The 19,766-nt window shown below is 45.5% G+C and overlaps 1 protein-coding gene across 3 annotated transcripts in view; it reads left to right on the forward strand.

Annotated features, from left to right (window-relative positions):
* GLI2 (GLI family zinc finger 2) overlaps nt 1-19,766 on the forward strand; it is a 189,365-nt gene that overhangs the window by 163,002 nt on the left and 6,597 nt on the right. For all 3 annotated transcript variants that reach the window (XM_063400841.1, XM_063400840.1, XM_063400842.1), the window contains 5 exons: nt 995-1,108; nt 4,533-4,664; nt 8,221-8,370; nt 12,006-12,170; nt 16,546-16,827. In XM_063400841.1, coding sequence (XP_063256911.1) covers nt 995-1,108; nt 4,533-4,664; nt 8,221-8,370; nt 12,006-12,170; nt 16,546-16,827 — 843 coding nt within the window. The remainder of the gene's footprint in view (nt 1-994; nt 1,109-4,532; nt 4,665-8,220; nt 8,371-12,005; nt 12,171-16,545; nt 16,828-19,766) is intronic.

Consider the following 19,766-nt stretch of genomic DNA (forward strand, 5'->3'; position numbering starts at 1 on the left):
AGGGAAATCAGTTGCTGTAGTGTTTTGCAAATTAAGCAACTGTGAACCATCTTCTAGATGGGACCTTTACCAATCCCTCCTTCCTTTTTTGTACTCATGTGAACCATGATGATGGTCTTAATCTTTAACATGTAAGTGCATCCTGTGTAGGACCTCTGCATATTCTACTTTTTGTTCGTTCTTTTTCAGTTGGTTTTCTCTCAATGTGTCCCTGCTGTTGATTTTTACTGCTAAATTTTGCAAAACTAGGGGCCAGATTTTGAAAACTAGGAATGAGATCCCACACCTTAGATATATCTTTGCAAATACCTGTGAGCACACAAGCATATACATGTGTGCACAAGCCTTCCACATGCACTGGGTTACTGAATATGCCTAGCACATTGTTAACAATTTTTCTTCTCCACTTACATTCCTTCCACGTCTAAATAGCAGTTGCTTTTCTCCCAAAAGACTTATTTCACACCCATTTCAAATCATTGTTTTAGTTGTATCATACAGAACTTCTAAGACTGCTTTATTGTTTTAAGGTTTCTCATGGCTGCTGCACTGCAAACTCTGTTTGTTATTGCAGGTTATTTGATTGGTTGGTTTTGTTTTGTCCTTACAAACTGGCTACCAAAATAATGTGGCTGGAAGAAGTTCTGCCTCTGTTTAATAATTTGCAAGACCAATCTTGAGCAAATAGCAAGAGTATTTAAAAATGTTAATGTTCCAATTTTATGCACATACAATGGGATGTTTTTTCTCCTGAAGTTGTTCTTGTTTTTTTAAAGGGCTGCCCTTGGTTCTTCCCTCTCTCCCATCCCTCTGCCTTGCACAAACCCACATGGACTGGTTTTTATATAAACCCCAGGCCAACCCTGCTGCCCCCTGCCACTCCTGAATCTCAACCTTGACTGATTTTAAAGTTAACTTTTAATGAGGAAGTGGGCCTCCATCTGTCTGTCATCCCAAACCCCAGTGCCATTTCTTGCCTGGTTTTCTTTCCTAGAGCAAGCAGAGCAGTGAGTCAGCCGTGAGCAGCACCGTCAATCCAGTAATTAACAAACGCAGCAAAGTCAAGACTGAAGTTGAGGGCTTGCCCCCAGTGTCCCCAAACACACAGGTAACCTCCCTGCTGCGAGCCGTGTTGTGGGGTTGAGGCAGTGAGCTGCTGGGTCTCATCTTTGGGAATGTTCCTCTTGGCATCTTTTGTTGCAGCTGGGAGCAAGGCAGCAAAATCTGCCAGCCAGGCAGGCGTCTCCTGGACCACAAAGCCCAGGCAGGGACGGGGCAGAGATGCAGTGACTGAATGAAACATTCCATGGGTACTTGGGATTCAGCTTGCTGTTACTGTGCTTGGATAGGAAAAAAGGGAGAGAGCAAATATATCAAGTGTAATAATGTAAAAATGATGTCTTAGTTTTCTGTGCTGCAAAGCAAGCAGCATTAGTGTCTCAGAGCAAACATAGATGATGAGGGAAGCTTGCATGTAGGTAGAAAGCTTGCAAAAAAAGGACGACTTCTTGATTCAACAAGGAATTGCTCCTAGAAACATCCTTTACACAGGTGACACAACATTTGACACCAAGAAGGGCCCAGAGGCCTTTGCTTTCTTTCTGGAGCTCTGTGATTGCAAACTGTTTAATGGCTGACAGTATCCATCTGACCGTCCTTTATCACAACTGTAAACTATCAGGAGTGCTCAGGGCACTTCATTTTCATGAAATATTAGGCCGTGTTATTGTCAAGCGAATGGAAGAGTTGATGACAAATTTCTCCTTCTGCCCTGGTTCAGGAGCAGGTCTCAGCATGATGCATGGGGACAGCAACGTGTGCAGTCATCAGGGGGCTGGTAAAATTGATGAAGATAGCATATCAGGGAAAGATAAACATGCTGTAGTCAGCACGATTAGGGCAAAGAGGCACCTCTCTGGAGCTTTGGGTTTAGGAGTGCATCTACACGCTGCTGCGAAATCACATGCCCTGAAAAACCAATCTGGCCACCACCTGGGCTAATAGGGCAATGTGTTTATTTCACACAGCAAATGAAAAAATATTTGAAAGCCATCAGTTGCTTTCTCAAAGCATGTGTTACTGGAGGAGCTGTGGGACAGGGAGCTGCTTGCTCAACGGGTGCCATCCTCCGTGCGCTGCTCTGCGCGAAGCTGTGTGTGCCCAGCTGGGGAGTGCTTGGATAGCACCAGCCTGGCTCAGCCCTGCAGCCCTGCTCCAGGGGTTTCACCCATTGGGTCTGAAAAACACTGGAATTGGCACTGAATGGAGCAGGGGAGTAGTTTAAAGTGGTGCAATGAGATTTGATTAGAATAGCAAGGCAAAATTAGGAGTAGGAAAATTCACGCTGATCATCTAATAAATCCTAATGAGGCAGTATGTGAAGTAATTCCCCAAGGGAAATGTAGGTTCCACATCAGTATTGACTGGGAAATTACTAGAAGATACCATGTAAAAGACAGCCCATTCTTGGCAAGGAGAACAGATTAAAGAACTGAATGTAGCAGGTGTCTCCTTTGGTCTAAGCAAGAAGAATTAATTAAATTTAGAAATTCCTTTTCTGCAGGGGACTGTGCTGAAAAGTTATGTTACAGTCAGTTAGTAATTGACTGATCCATTTTTTGCTGACTGTGAAGTTTATCTATCCCCAAAAACGTGTATGTTTTGTTTTGGAAATGCTGCATTTGAAACACCTCATGCAAGTTATGGTTTGGGTGTTCACAGTCCTTGGCCAGACAGTATCTCCCATGATGGTTTGTGCTGTAAAAAATGCAATCAGACAAGATTTGTGGGACACAGTGAAGTACCGGGCATGGGGGACCTCAGTTATTGAACTTCTGCAGTGCCACAAGAGAGCTCCAGTACAGATTCAGACTAGCATTGAACTAGGTAGAAATGAAACAAGTCAATCCTTTTCAACAAATTAAGTTGCCACAGTTCCGTTTTTCCAACAGAAAGTATAAAAACTTTGGCAAAATAAGATTTTTAGTATAAAATTACAGTTGTTCAGGGACCATACTTTTCACAGAGACAAACATTCCAAAAGAAGATGTTTACAGCTCAACCAAATAGGAATTACAGGAAAAAGAAGCTGGAAAAGAAGTTTAAACTTTCTGAGCCTATTGCTCTGGGCTCTGGTATAGTTTGAATCTCCAGAAGTCTTTCTGTAAATTATTACAGTTTCCTGTCCCAAGAGCCACCTTGTAATATCTTTTTTTTTTTTTTTTAATAAGAGCTAATTAAAACAAATCTCTTCCTCTCCATGTCTAAACTTCTGAATAGAAAAGTCACTGCTGGCATGTATGTCATGAGGTAGTTAATGAAAATTGTTGAACTTTGGTTCAGCACATCTCACTTTCCAAGCCATATAATGCCATTAAGTCATTAACCATTGCAGCTCCCCAGCAGGCATTGGGAAGGTGTTGGTGGAGGAGATGCAGCCAGATAGGTCTGTTTGGGCAGGCCAGAGACAGTCTGAGTTTGTGTCTACACACATTTGGGTCCAACTGGAGCATCAGATAGTGAGGAACAGTGTCTGCTGTGGTCAGTCACCCCAGATGCTCCTGTCTGAAGGTGTCCTGGAAGCAGGATGCTTTGTGCTAGGCAAAAGTAGTATCTGGAAGAAAAGGGAATGAAGGGGGTCAAAATCTGCAGGGTTTTGTCTTGCTAGATTCCCAAGCCAATACTGGGTGCTGATGGCCTTGTCTGCAGTGCAGGTGTCTGATGCATGCAGAGCTGACAGTCGTCCTTCCTCAGATTTGTGCTAATTATGTTGTATGTTACACTCTTGTGTAGTTGCCCATGCTTTAATCCTAGCAGCCACAACAATAATCTGTGCTTCATTTAGCACTGAGGAGCTGGCTAGACAGAGCAGTTAAGGAGAGAGCTCACAGCATACCCAGCATTAAAGTAACTCATTTATGAGTGCAGAGTCCCAGGAGCTCTGTTCTGCTACCTGTTCTTACTGGGTCTTGCTCTAGCTTTCCAAATTCCCCTCTTAGGGAAGTGCTTTGAGAGCTCACCCTCACCACTTTGTTCCTGTGGAGCAGCCTGCAGACATAAATCTCTGGGTTAGGTATAATTTTCTCATGTACTAAAAGATGCAGAAAACAGGAACCCCCTGCCCAGCCCATGTCAGGTGAGTGTGGGCTCTGGGCTCTGACTGCTCTGTGATTTCTTTATGCTCATGTTTCTCCACTCTGCCCAGATTGGTTGTTCTGCTCCAGCAAAGAACACAACCAAAGGTCAGAAGCCAGCTCTTTCCTTTCTTCAGTTTTGCCTGGGACTGCCCACAACTCAGCTGAATCCAAGCACTGCTTCAACAGTGGCTTTGGAGTGTTTCATATCTTGTTGTCAACTCTGATCCACCTCTGTTAAAACCCCGTAGCTCTTCATTTCACCGTAATCGTAGATGTTATGTAGCCACAACAAGCATGGTTTTGTGATCAGTTGATGCTTGCCCTGTAATCTATGAGTGATGGAGGAATTCAGATGAAAGAAGTTCACCTTATACAATGCACCGTTATGTGTTGCAGGAGCATCTGACAGACCTGAAAGAAGATCTTGATAAGGATGAATGTAAACAGGAGCCTGAGGTTATTTATGAGACTAACTGTCACTGGGAAGGGTGCACAAAGGAATATGACACTCAGGAGCAGCTCGTCCATGTGAGTAATGGTTGGGAGGAAACCCCAGCGATAAATTTGGGTTTCTGTGCACTTGTCCTCATTTTTTATCACTAGCTGCTGTACAGCCAGAGCTCACCCTGGGAGCTACTAAAGGTGCAAATCAGAGATACGGTGTGTAAACACTGCCAAAGCAGGTCGCTGCTCCCCGAGGAGTTCAGCTGAAAGAAGCCTCTCATAGATTATGTGATACTGCTCCTTTCTCAGCTGCTGAAGCTGCACTTTCTGTCTCCCTTGTGCATGGCCCAATGATAGAAGGCTCAGTGCAGAAGGCCAGATCAGAAAATGGGGAAGGGGGCTGAGCCCTTCTCTCTTCACTGGCCCTATTCACTGAGCCTTTCCACAGAGCTATACCAACTGTGGGTCAGGGATCATCCATGCTGTCCTCAGTTCTAGTCCAGGCTGGGAAAGCCTTTTATGCTCCTGTTAATGAGCTGTGGAGCCATATCACTTAGAGGCTATTGACCTGCTCAGCTCATCCCTCCCACAGAAACAGAGCACTTCCAGAGTTTGGAGATACGCTCCAGTGTCTGAAATACAGAAAGTGGGTTGATTTTTTAAAACTTGGGAAACAGGGCTTCCATAATCACAGTGATATTCCCAAATCAGTGTCAAAACTGCTCTCTGAAGGATCCCCAAACCAAGTCATTAATCAGATTTTCAGTTCTAATTAATTCCAAGAACCTTTTGTATGCTTTGCTTCATCTGGGTATCCACCATTTGGTTTCCTTTGGCTTCTGGGGTTAACAAATCCCTCGTATTCAGGGAAGTGCCTGTGAAATCAGACATGATTTGTGTCTAAGCCCCATCTTGCTCCCAGCCCTACACCCTCCCAGTCCTTATTTTGGCTCTGTGGTGCCAGTCCCATTTCTTTGAAGCCAGCCCATATCTGCTGGGAATTCACCAGCCCAGCAACCCTGATGCTTGCAGCACAGTTTTGGTTTAAACACATTTTGCAACGGGAACTGCTACCTTCTCCTCTTCCTTCAGCCTTTTGCTGTTTGTCTCAGCCAGGCTCCCAGCTTGCCTGGGCTCACCCATGTGCAAACCACATCTAGCCCCGTTCCTGCGGGCTTGTGTCTGCTTTCATCATTTTTTATATATTTTCATTTTAGATATGCCCCAAATAGGCATCAGTCGCCATTTGCCCATGTTCTGCACCCAAACATTGTCCAGAGGGACTACACTCTAAATTATAATTTTGGGCACATGCTCTTCTTCCATCTAAGGCTAGTGCCTGCCAATCTCTGCCAGAAGCCACTGCTTCAGTGCATCAAGTCCTTGAGTACAGACAGATTTGGAAACAGTTTTCAAGGCCAGTTGAGTGATAAAGTGCTTAATGGGTTGCACATTGTGTGGGGCGTTGCTCTTTTGGGGTTAAACCACAGCATGCCTGTCAGATGGGCTGGGCTCACATTTGTCCAGCAGTTTTTGTGTGTTTCCTTCTCAGATGTAAGAAAAACTAACTCTGCCCAGAGCAAAGTGCAGAGCACCATGCAGCTCAGCACAATATATTTCCAGAAAAAAAAAAAAAAAAAAGTAAAACATCTGATGAAATATCCCAAGATTTTCCTAAATTTGGAAGGTTACAAAAATTGAGTCTTCTGTACTGTGATTACTAGCAACATGGGGTTGTGGATTTGGGATGCCCAAAATACACATGCAAATGAAATACAGATGTCATGGACCAGCTTCTGAGAAGGTGCCATCTCACCACACATGGAAAAACTCTAGTTTGTGTGCAGAGCAAAGTACCTGGGTAAGCAAGGTCTGTTCCCCATACAGTGCGCCTGTGGGAGAAGTTCATGTCAACAGGGAGCAGCAGGAGTGATGACATATTTTTGCAAGCACCACTGCTGCTCCCAACCTCAAAGGTCACACTCAGTTTGAGAGAAGCCCAAGCAAAGCCTTCAGCCAGGTAGAGGCTAAGGAGCTGTAGCTGAAGTGGGGTGAGCAACTCCTCCTATACCGTGTGATGGGAAGCAGATGTTGCCCAGACAGGGAGTCAATACTCCTGAATGGGGGCTACATTTCTCCTTCCATAACTGTTCTTCCTCTGGCTCAAACAAAACCAAAACAGTAAGCCTGTGCTCTCCCACACCCCCAGCACTGCTGTGTGTAGTCTTGGTTGCGAGTTAGACTCCCACACAAACAGAGCCTGGAGACATCTCCCCAGTCTGGTCTGGACATGGTTTGGCTTGTCCATGGGTCTCTGGGGAGCTTCATCAGATTTCCACCATCTGAGGCTAAAATCTCACAATGCTGCCATGTTGTGAAACCACAACTGTAGACAGCAGAACTCTAAAGCCATACGAAACCTCTCTCAAACCCAGGCTCCCCCAGCTCTCCCAGCACACAGCTTTTACGTGTGGTGCCCAAGAGACCAGCTGAGCCCCACACACCTCCTCTTGTCCCTGCTAGGACCCTGACCCCAGGACTGGACTGCAGCACATGGAACGCTGAGACTGGATTCAGATAGGACTGTGAAGGCTGATGAATCTGTTTTAGTGTACTTCTGTGTCCTCGTGCTGCCTCACTGCCCCAAGAGAGTCTCATCCCTAGCTGCAACATGTGTGCCTGGCCTTGGCCGGGGGACGAAGGCGGGGGCTGGAAAAAATCTCAGCACAAAAAAAGCCAAAACGCAAAACCAAAGTGGTTTATTTTAGGATTTCCTGTCAGTGAATGTCTTCTGAAAACACAGGAGCGAGGACAGGCATTATTTTTGGCAATGAGACCCCATTCAGAGAGACAAGGCCGCCACGGGAACGGCGCTGCCGACGGGCTGGCCTCTGGTTCTGTTTATTTTCGGCAGGGCTTCATCTGCCCTGCACTGGGAAAAAAACAACCCACTTCTCCCTACCAGGGTGGATGAAGGCACCATTCTGGGTCTGGCTTTTCAACACTCCAGCACAGAATTTCATGGGCCAGAGTAATTAGCAGTAATTGAGCTCTCCCTGCTGCATAGCTCTTAGATGCTGTCATTTCCTGCCAGCCACCAGCTCTGGACGGCAGGTGGATGTCATGGAGCCAGCATATGGACTTAGAAGTATAGGATCATTTAGGTTGGAAAAAAACTTTAAGATTTCTGAATCCAACCAAGGCTTGTCTCCTCCTGTCCACCATCTTCCAGCAGCACCGCAGGAATAAAGTCACAGGTGTGTAAATGCAGCACAGGAGGGTTCAGCAGAAAAAAAAAATGACTCTGTCATCCTCCTCAAGACTGGTATCAAACAGCTAGGGGCACACTGAGAGGGCTCCCTTCTCCCTGGCACCATGGGTCCCCATTGCTTTTGCAAACCTCCCATTTTTAGCCTGCTCTGTACCCAGTGTGCTGGGTGCTGCACACCTTTCTCTGCAGAACACACCAGACCACAGTGCTGGGCCCCGTGTCCCTGGTGATACCTGTGCACCTGGCACCCAGGTGCTGCAGTGCCTGACAAGCCTGGGGGAGGGAACATCTGGCTTTGGGAGCACTCTGTGTGATTCACTGGCATCAGCTCTTCCAGGAGTGACCTGGCTTTCCTCTCTCTCCTACCAGCACATCAACAACGATCACATCCATGGGGAGAAGAAGGAGTTTGTGTGCCGCTGGCAGGACTGCACGCGGGAGCAGAAGCCCTTCAAGGCTCAGTATATGTTGGTGGTGCACATGCGAAGGCACACGGGAGAGAAGCCACACAAGTGCACGGTGAGCTGGCAGGGACACGTGGTGCATCTCACTCAGCAAGTGGGGCACCGGGCTGGGGTGTCACAAAAATGTGTTTGCAGAAATGGGCAGGGCTCCAGGCAGGGCTCTACCAGGCCAGCCACTGGCAGCAGCTCAGAGCCAGCCCAGCCCTCTGTGTCTGGGTTACAGCTACTTACAGGTTAAACCCTGAGGACAGGACAAGAGGTCAAGGAGTGTGGTTGAGGTGTTAGTGGGCAAAACTGCATTTCCTTGGGAAGAATTACTTCAAATCTACCACAGAAATCCAAACCAACTCAGGACAAGTCACTTAGGGTGAAAATCCAGCCAATTTAATTGCCTACATCCAAGAAAGAAATCCATGATGCCACACTGTGAGAAGCTGCCTAACCCTGGTTGTGTCTAACCTGGCATCACCCACTACAGCTGCTGGGACTGCAAGATTCCCTCGCCCAAGAATGCACACCTGCCTCTTTCTAGCCTGGAAATCCAGGCCAACACCTCCTGCCTCTGCTCTCTAATCCAGAGGTGAGGTTAAGCCATAGGTGCTTAAACCCCAAGAGGAGCTCAGCCCCAGACCTTCTGCATACCAGCAGCACTGTGTCTAGGGTTAAACACTGCCTGAGGAAGAGTATGGGGTACTGTTTTTTATCTCAGCCCTGTGGGTGCAGGCTCACTGACCACATGGGAGAGCTGGGCTCTCCTCCTCCTTAGCCTCAAGATACAAAATCCCATATGTGCCTTCACGCTTGGAGCCTCCCACCACACTGCTTGCTGATGTGGGGCAGCCAAGGATGCCTGATGCGGGGCACAAGGGAGAAGCGAGGTTATGGAGCTCAGTGACTATGGTCAGCTGATGGGAGAGGTGTTCACAATCTCCCTCCTCATCTCCTCCAGCCCTTATTCCTTCCAAAGGTCCATCCCTGTCTTTTTATATCCTCTGGTCTCTGCCTTCTCCTCCTGATGGCATTTCATACCTCCTCTGCTGTCAGCGTTACACTGTTCCGCTCCCCAGAGTCTTGGGGATGAGTCTCTTCCTGCTCAGCAAATGTCTGAGCCCTCCTCCCATATCTTCCTCCTCTTCTTCTCTATTAGCCAATTCCAGCCCTGCTCGCTTCCTGGCTCTGCCCCAGCGCCTGCTTACAAATATTAGGATATGTATGATTTGCTTGCTGCATGACTCCTTTATCAATCTTCCAGCCCTGTGTTCATTTAATTTAGAGCATAAGCTCCCCTGGGGCACAGGGCCATGTCCTTTGTTTTAATCTTCTAAAGCACTTTGCCCAGTCTAGTGCTTTACCAATCTTCCTTAAAAGTATCAGGAAGTATTGATTGTTGGTGCATACAAAGTGAGCACTGAGGGCAAGTCTAGCCTGCCCTTGTAGGCAGAGGGACGCAGGAGACAAAAACAGCAGTGGCTGTGTCCTCTTTAGTGCTGTGGTGGAGCAGAAAAAAACACTGCTGCACAATCCTGCCCTTTTCGAGCCTCAGTTTTGTCACACTGGAGCAAGGGCAAGGCTGTGTTTGAGTCTCAGCTCATCCTCTGGCTCCTGGAGAACTGCAGGCCCTCCATGTGCAATATGTTGCAGCAACTGTCCCCAAACTGGAGAACCATCATTTTCCAGTTGTCTGGGATAATGGCAGCTCTGCACAGTGCCTTTCTGTGGCAGAGCATTCCTTGTCCAAGTCTCGCATGATTTTTCAAAGTAACATTCATTTCAGACAAAGTTTGTGGTGTATGTAAAGCTACAGATGAGCCCAGTTGCAGCCTGGTATTTGGTCAAAGATTATTTCAACAGATGACAGCCAGAACTCCCACTGGCATAATGAAATCCACACGTAAGAGTGGGAACAACTGCTTTGAACATGCACAGGCTGCTTTGCTGAGAAGCTCTTATTTGAAAATGTGGCCATAGAACTTTTGCTCTTAATAGCTGCATTTTTGTGTCAGTATGCAGCAAAACTAGAATGGACACAGGAGTTGTCTCATGCTGAGTTCCCTTTGTTTTCCAGCAAGAGGAATGATGTATTTTAATAACTGTAAGTGACTTGAGTTGTAAAGGATTGTTTCTGCAGCTCAAGAAAAGAAAGAGATACACTGGGCTACCTCAGAGCTGTGGCATGTTCTTTGGGACAAATGAGCTAATGAAAGTTGTCTGAGGTAGAAAAACTGGATCCATCCTGCCCTGACAAAGATGTAGAAGGAATCAGCTCTTGCAGGATTCTCCTCCTGGTCCTTGAAAAGACATGGATATCACAAGAGCAGAGCAAATCTGCCTTATGTCCACAATCCCTGTGGTATACCTTAAAGGGGATCTTAAATAATCCTTTTTTTCCCTCACAAAATAGTTGCACGGGCTCAGCCTGTGCCTACGTTCTTCATGGGTTTCACGGGCTGCCTGTTTGTGTCCCTCCCAGCAGTCCAGCAGGGCCTGTGCATGTGGAGCACAAGGCCACAGGTGCTGTTGCTGTTGAGTGCAGGTGCCTTTGACCAGACCTTTGGATGTGCAGAACCACTCAGCTGCCCATGGGAAAATCAGACATGGAGCAGGACCTGTGCTGCTGTGGCTCCAGTTTCTTCACTGGCCAAGACTCTGCAGAGCAATGTGAAGTCTTGTCACAACTGGACTGAACTTGTAGACATGTTTAAGTGATGTGACTGAAAAACAACACATGCATTACAGCAGGAGGGGCTGCTTGTTGAAAATTAAAGGGTGTCTTTTCTATAGGAAATACAACATGGGCTTTTCAAGGCTCCCAGCTGAACAGGAAATGCAACATTTAGCTAGAATTTGCAAGGGAGCCTTGCATTTCTTAAAACCTCCTATTTGTTTTGTCCAAGAGCACTTAAGAGCCTCCTTGGTTTGAGGTGAAATCCTCCCGTGCTGAGACAGGGCAGGTGCAGGGAGAAGCCTCCAGCCCAGCCAGAATGGAGGGTGGCAGGGCTTACATCACCTGAAGCCTCACCACATCCCCCAAGCTGCTCCTTCTCATTGTGTGGGCCGCTGGTTTCCTTCCAGGAGGAAGGTTCCTGGCTTGTTTTGTCATCCAAAAATCCATCTGTCTTCAAGACTGACAGTCTTGTTTTTTAAACTGGTGATGTCAGACAGCCTGACCACAGCATCCTCCAAGAGTGGACCCAAGCTGTAATTTGGGAAACTTTAAAGCTTGCTAGATTTCTCTTTATGTGTTAGGAAGTGTCTGCCCTTTCCAGTGCTGGTGCCAGTGAAGTTGCAAGGCTGGTCAGACTGTGGAGAAGCTGTCAGTTCCCTAGGTGGGAAGGAGGGGCCCCTGTTTCTGACTGTTTTAGATGCAGAGGGGTGGCAGGAAGGGCTAAGAGACCTCTGGGAGGAGTCAAGAAGTGTTTAACCCTACTGGAAAAAAAGAGCCACTTGTTGGAATGTCAGGTGGGTACCCAACATGGAGTAGCACCTCAACTATGACTCACTGCTGAAATTCTCAGACTGCCTAGGGAAGCAAATTCTCCCAACAAAGTGGATGTTGTTCCCTAAAACACAAGCCCTTTAAAAGAGGAAAAAAAAAGAAAGAATGAGAAACAGATGAGAAGGGTTTAGGCAGGGGGAAAATCAAATTTTTCTGGTTAATTAATCACTCCTCGTGTGTTTTTTTAATTTTAGTTTGAGGGTTGTTCCAAAGCCTATTCCCGCCTGGAGAACTTAAAGACACACCTGAGGTCCCACACTGGAGAAAAACCTTACGTCTGTGAACACGAGGGCTGCAATAAAGCGTTTTCCAATGCCTCGGACAGAGCCAAGCACCAGAACAGGACACATTCCAATGAGGTAAGCCTGGGCTCACCACAGCTCAACGGAGGGCTTTTTTTAAAATTTTGCTGACAATAAACATACACTTTACACTCTGGACACATGTAAAAAGAAACCTACTGTAATAAGAGGTTTATCTTATTTTTTAATGGGATTTATTTTGCTGGGGAGCCAGACCACATTAGCTTTATATTTATGAAAGCTGTGTTTGAAATCATAAACAGATGTTAAAGTATGCAAACTTTTTAATTGACTTTGGAAATGAAAACAAGCATTTTCCAAATTTATAATTTTTAATAGCACAGATAGTATAGTACAGTTGTGCAAGTGGTGTTTCATATTACTGTGGAGCAGACTTGCAGTAATATAACAGCTACCCCAGATCCTAATGCTCTGGAAATACTACTCCCTCCATCGTTTGATGTACAATGATAGAGCACAATGCAATGCTTTGTTAACCTTGGATAATTAAGACCCACTATTAGTAGTTGGGGAGCAGAGGAAATTGCCTTTATTGTAACGCATGTGATGGTCTGTTGCAATCAACCACGGCCGACGACTGAAATTTATATTACCACTAATTAGCTGACAGGGGAAGAAAAAACAACACTCCAAAGTTCTAATAGTGTTTTCAGCCATGAAGAATTCAGTCTGTAGCCTAATTTGCAACAGTTAAATATAGACTATTGGAGAACGGAACGCAGTTGCCACGGTTGACAGCCTTTTGAAGCGATGCTGTGTCTACAAAGGGCTTGTTGGGAGTATTTTTATCTCTGGCAGAGTATCAGTCAGTGATAACCAAAGCTCTGTAGGTTTCAGAGATTCTGTTTGAGTCAGAATAAGTGCTCAAAATCTAGAATCCTCTCCCCATGCTGAGATGATGCTGAGATGGACTGATGAATGACCAGGATCTCAGTGTTACTTGAATTGGTTTGGGTATGAGCCCAAACATCAGGATTGTTCTCCACCAGCAAGACACAGATTAAAATTAACCCATATCCACACTTAAACTGGATAGTTTGGAGTTGTATAAAGGCTACACTAACCGTGAGGCCAGGAGGGACTAAAAAGATAGGTTTCAACCTCTCGTTGTCTACATCATTTTTCTATGTTAAAGCTTCTTCCCCTGAAAGGTAGGCAGTTGTGGTTTAATCTCACATTTTCAACGTTGGAAATCGCTCATTCTTCAGCCTTGGATGCCTTTTCTGCCTTCCTCCAGTGCTGGATCCAGTGTCCCTTCCATTGTTGTTACTTCCACCTCTTAATTTTGTAGTGTTAAGCCACTCTCCATATTCTCACTCATAAGCTGAATAAATGACTCAAGCCACTGAAGATTTACATTTTTGCAACATTTTTTCCTGTCTTAAAGGAAATTTACATCTCTCTTCAGTTCCTAAGGATTCTTATGTGAATGGATCAAGACTGCCAGCACAGCTTTCAGTGCTGGATACACACTCACTCAGCCCAGTCTGTGCACACTGACAGTATGTGAGCGGAGATCCCTGGAGTTTTACCAGAAGCTTTGCTAGGCAGGGCAGTTTCCCTTCTCAGCCAGCTAATGTCCCTTGTGGAATTTTCATTTTGAATGTGTTAGTAAATGTAGTTTCTCCAGTGGGTTCAGATTTCCAGGTGATCCAGACCAGGAGCTGCACTGGATCTGGAGTGACTCCTCACTTCATCTGAGCACAGCTTGAACACACTTGAAAGTCAGATCATTTGGGCTTCCCTTGTGCAAGAAGGTGAGGCTTTAGGGCAGCAGCATCTAACTCCATGTGTCTTGTTGACCCTGATCTACATATGCTGACACTTGGCACAAGCTGCTTTCAAACAACTCAAATTAAAGATTCAGATAACAGATAGGGGTTTTATCCTCTTCAGTTGCTTCTCCTAAAGGACACCAGCCCCTTCTCTGGTGTAGGAACAGCACAGCCACTAGTGAGGTTCTCTACCAGACCAGCTGTTCTTGCTATGGCAACTACAAGGAACTGCCATTCTCCAAACAACCTTACATTTTGCAGTCACACTCACTCCTGAACTGCCTTTCAACCCTCCTTAATGCAGTACAGACACACCCCAAGACTTATGGTAGATCTTTAGGCTCTCTCTACAATGGCTCTCTGGGCCATGTTTTTGGCACCCTCTTTTTGAGGGTCATACAAATGATCCTTTACAGCAGATGGTATCCCTCACAGCAAAGCTCAGCACACTGGGCAGCAGGCCCAGGCAAGGGTCCTGCATCCAGCTGTGGCCATGACCACTGGCTTAGCAAACTGTACTGAGACCTTGGCTCACAAAACCACACAAATGCAAAGCAGAAGTTCGTGGCTGTGAATATTTCCCATTGCCTGTTGGTAACTCTATTATGGTTCCTAGCTACCTTCTAAATATTTTCCTCTGCTTGCAGTATTTACTTGGAATACACCAGTGTCAGAGTTAGTCATCCAGGTCTCCTCTAAGGGGGAAGTTCCAAGTTTCCTGTGTTTGTCACTATCATCGTGTGACAGGATGTAGGTGTATGGTCCAAACATGCTGAAGTTCAAGGCTGGGGATATGTTACCACACTGGCTTTGGTTTGATTGCTGAAATGTCATACGCATTATTTCATTTTAAACTTGCAGTGACTGTTTGAATCCCTTTGATACCTTCAAAGTTACACCTGGAAAAGGGGCTTTCATCCTGTGACCACTCTGCAGTGCATACACAGAGGGGCATGAGTTCATGGCTAGCCAAAGACTCAGAGTGACATTTTCAGCAACTCAAGCTGAACAAGGGTAAAACACTGAAATCCAGTTCTGCTTGGTGCGTGGGGAGTTCTCCAGTTCTCCCACCCTAAGGAGTATTAACCTATATGTGCATGAGTAGGAGGGAGGCATCTGAGATACCTAAACTCTTGTCATTACTGGGGTGAAGATGTCACTAGGTGTCTGAATCTGGATAACCTAAGAATAGATGAAGGCACGCCAATGAAACAGGAGTTGTGCCCAGCTCAGTTGTAAGGGGTATGGTCTGATTAAGAGGATGATTGAATCCCCTTAGGTGGAGTGTCTGCTGTCCAAGAAACAGTGATCATGTTACCCTAATTGCTGGGCTCTGAAAAATCAGAACTGTTGAGCCTAAGGGATATTTATAAAAAATCTTTGAGCTCTTCATATACAGGATTTTTTCAGCATATGTGGTAGGGGTTCTGTTCTTTGTAATATGGCTTAATAGCAGTAATAATATAATGCTTGTGCAAAAGGTTGCATGATATTTTTAAACAAACTATTTTAATTTTTTGTGCTTTGGTTTACCCAGCTTTAAAATATTTAATATATTTACCTCAGTGGGGTGTTACGTGGATTTAGGTGGTTTGAGTGATATGCCAGTATCAGTCAGGAAGCATGCTTTTGAATACAAAACAGACTTTCAGTGTTTTTCATGTGATGCTGGCTTTCTGCAAAGAATATATACTCCTTTGTATTTTTTCACTTAAGTTCCTGGACAAAATTACAAAACAGATTTTTAAAAAATGAATAGGAATGGTCATTTTGGGTAGCCTTCATATAACATCTGTCTTTTTTTCTCATGGATTTATCCTAATGCATTGGCAGAAAAATACATAGAGTAGTTGTGAGGCCAAAAGTGGAACTTGTGATGAATTCAGAGCTTCCAGTGCAGCAGCACCAGCTCAAACAACTGCAGTGCTAATACACTTCGGAATTGGAGACTCAGTAAAATAAAAAAGTTAAAAGAATAAAAGTATCTGTTTGCTGCCTTCTGTTTTCAGAAGCATGGCTTCAGCCTTGTTTTCCTATGGCAATCAATGATTCATGAATTCAGGATAGAGTGCTGTCATCTGAAAAAAACATTGCATGCCTGTGGTTTGTTTTGCACAATAGCAGATTTCAAGGTGACAGGTGCTGGAGTGGTATGATAGATTGAGTAGGGTGAATCCAGTCTGGCTTGAATTCACTGGACCTCCATCAGCCAAAAGGTTTCAGACATTTTCTTAGTGTAGACCCCACCTTAGCAGAGCAAATGCGTTATGCCCAGTCTGCTACATCACCTCCCTCCCATCCTTAATCAGGAAACATTCCTGTGGCCACCCAAGCAAATACATACATGGGAAAGTAATACTAGGAAAATATTTCATGAATTCTTAGCTGTCTTTTGATCCAGAAACTGAAAACAAGAAGTTTAGCCAACATGAAATGACCAGCCAAGTCTGTGTGGATCAGCAGCAGCCCATATATCACATCTTCCATATCTCAGTCTTACAGAGTCCTGTGGAGCAGATGCTCCACATTTTGCTGCTGCCTGCTGCTAGGCTCATTGTATTTTCTTGGCCCAGACACTGTACCTGGAATATTTGGGCTTATCCTAAATATAACCCAAGATTTGCTTGTATTGACAGAAACCCTACGTCTGTAAAATCCCTGGCTGCACAAAGCGGTACACAGACCCCAGTTCCCTCAGGAAACATGTCAAGACAGTGCACGGTCCTGATGCTCATGTCACCAAGAAGCAGCGCAATGACGTTCACCCGAGGCCACCTCCACTCAAGGAAAATGGGGACAATGAGGCAAGTGCCAAGCAGAGCAGCAAGGTGTCCGAGGAGACCCCCGAGGCCAACAGCACCACGAGGAGCATGGAGGATTGCTTACAAGTCAAAACGATAAAAACAGAGAATTCTGTGGTAAGAGCAGTTGCTTTTGGCAGAAGTGACATGGTTCCTGATCTCTCTGATGCAGTAGGGGCACGAAGCATTTGTATGCTATTTACCTCTCTGGGCAGGTGCCCTTCAACCCTAAAGTTCAAGTCCAGAAATGAAACTGCAGGTCAGGGCACAGTCCAGTAAATTTTGTACCTTCCTACCCAGCATCATAAATTCCTGCCCATGTAGTCATGGGGGCCATGTGATGCCCTGTGCTGAGCTTGGCATTCCTGTGCTGTGAAAGTGGGTAAAACCCAAGAGTGTTGTGGTCAAATGAGCTTTACCTACCTCACCAGTTTAAATTGAGCAATGACCACAGGGCACAGATTGCTGAACGCTTCTTGAAGCAAAGGTCCTGGCTTAAGCAGTCTCTTTTCCCCTCCTCCCTGCATCCTTTTTTCTTTCTAGTCTGCTGCTGTTTGATTAAGCCAGTGGGGTAAAACCAGCTGTTTTATTTTTGTTGAGTACCTTAAAGCAAGTTCAATTCCTTGATCCTGTCCACCATACAGAGAAGCACAAAGTCGCTGGGGTTGTCAGGAACCTCCTGAGATCATCTAATCCACCTCCCTGATCAGCTGAGGTTGGCTAGAGCAGATTACTCAGCAGTACAGAAATTCAATACATGACTCCCAGCTGCCATAGAAAAAAATTATAAGAATATTAAAATTTGGAATAAACATGGGAACAATGCTGTGGCCCACAGAGTACAGACTGTCAACCGTGATCAGCCATGATCAGCTCCAGCACCTGAAGCAAAGACCATTTATCAGCTTTCTGTCCATTACAGCAGCTCCCCAATTGGTAGCAGTGTGGTTAATGGTACTAAGGAGCTGTGTATAGTGGTGGTTTCAAACACATCAAAACTCTTCCACCCTATCCAGGATGGAGGAGAAGATGGAGCATCACAATACATGAATCACTTTTGCCTTTTGATGTTTCTTTTCACCCTTGTGCCCAAAGTTCTGATCTGCTGCATCAGCTCAGAGTGGGACAGGGTATGGGCTAGATAGAGAAGAAAAGACCTTCACCTGCAAAGGAATGTTTACATGTTCCCCAGACTTCCCACTTGAGCTGAGAGGACTTGGATCTCCAAAATATATATTTTCTTTATTTGAATCCAGGCTAAAAGATTGTTATTCCTGTGAAAAGCATGCCCTGGAGCTACAATGACTTTCTCAGAAGGGTTAGGGGATGTGTTTTTGGACAAATTACTAATAAGCAGCATGTTTCAGTTAGGAAAAAATTTAGTATTTATACATCCAGAATGTCTCTAATTGACTAAAGAAACAGTTTCCTGTGATGAGGTTCTGTACTGTGTTACAAAAGCTGAGTGTGAGAACCATTGGACAGAATGACCTTTCTCCAACACTCTTCCTCTATGTGTTTTATTGGTTTTTTTCCTATGAAAACACTGACACAATTACAGCTCCCCACCCTGCTTCTCCTGAAGGTATGGGCTTGTTTTCCTAGCACTCTGTGCTCCCAGGGTTCCAGCCAAGCCATCTCACTGGCAGCAGGGCTCTGGGTCATGTGTTTCTCTTCACTGTCCCTCTCTAGCACTGCATACTTCAGTTGTGCACGTCTGACAGGTGGCATCTCATCTGGTGGGTCCACATCCAGCTCCTGTTTCGTGGATAACGTTGGGGTGGTGGGAGGGGTGACATTCCCCACTGGTTCCCATCACTCTCGGGCTCTTTGTTGTGAACCATATTTGTGTGTCACCCCAAACCCATGGAAACAGGTAGAAAGTCTCTCCTAGGAGCTTGTATTTTTGCCCCCAAGAGGGAAAGCAGGGAAGATGGGTTATGGGAGTGGGAGGTATGTTGGTAATTTGTGCTGTATTCTGCATTTCCCTCTTCCTCCTTTTACTAACCTGGTCCTTTTTGTTAATGCTGTCTTTGTCCTAACAACCTGTTCTTTATTCCCACTTACCCTTCCTTACTCTACCTTCCTAAGGACAGTCGGTACTAAGGTGAGCAAAGAATCCTTTGTGTTAAAATAGCTGTATAAAGCATGATCTCCTGCAGATCTCTGTGTGCATTTAACCCTTGCAAGGTGGAAGTGGAAGTATGTGGGGCAGTGGGGAGAAATAGGAGAAATTTGCTTGAGTGCAGAAAGGGGAAAGATGCAGTGCCCAAGTATTCCCTGTGCCACCTTTCTCCCAGCATCACAACTTCCCAATAAATCTTGGGACTGCAATCTCTATCATCTGGACTGAAGAGCAATCAGAGCCAGTCAATCCTGCCCATGGGGGACTGCTATGGAGTAAAGTAAAAACACTGCAGCACACTGCATTCCCACCTTGGCCCAGGGCAGAGTACATTGCCTATTCAGCACTCCCATTTTTTGCTGGAGCATGGGCCTGGAGCAGAAAAGCCAGGCATCCTGTTTGGTAGCAGCAGCAGAGCAAGTTCATACCATATAGTGTCTGCTGTAAATAAACTACTCAGTGTGAGTAGTTTACATTCCTAATGTAAATAAAATAAATATTTATGGTGCTTATCTGCCTTATCTGCAGGTGGGAGTTTGCAAACAGTGAACTAGGTTTTTATCTGGCAGGGAAGTTTGTCAGCTAACCTAATTATATGTTAGGGTATTTTAAAGACAGAAATACGTTGTGTCTGAAATACTTAAGCCTTGATCCCGTGTTAGATAAGCCAGTGTTTGCTGCAATATACCTTGCACAACCAGGTGACGTGCTGCTTTTCTTCGAGAAACATCTGTCCTTCTTTTGGAGGAAGAGCATTTGGTTTCTCTCCACCTTGCAGCCGAATCACCGAGGTTTGTCCAGCTGTGGGGTGCTGTCCCATCCTCCTGTCACAGGGAGGAGGTACCTGCCTTTTGGAAGAGCTGAGATCCTGCAGCAGGGAGGGGTAACAGGACAGGGGAGAGCCTAGGATAGGAGCTCCCCTAGTCTCCAG

The sequence above is a fragment of the Prinia subflava genome, chromosome 6 (genome assembly GCF_021018805.1).
Source record: "Prinia subflava isolate CZ2003 ecotype Zambia chromosome 6, Cam_Psub_1.2, whole genome shotgun sequence".
NCBI lineage: Eukaryota > Metazoa > Chordata > Aves > Passeriformes > Cisticolidae > Prinia > Prinia subflava.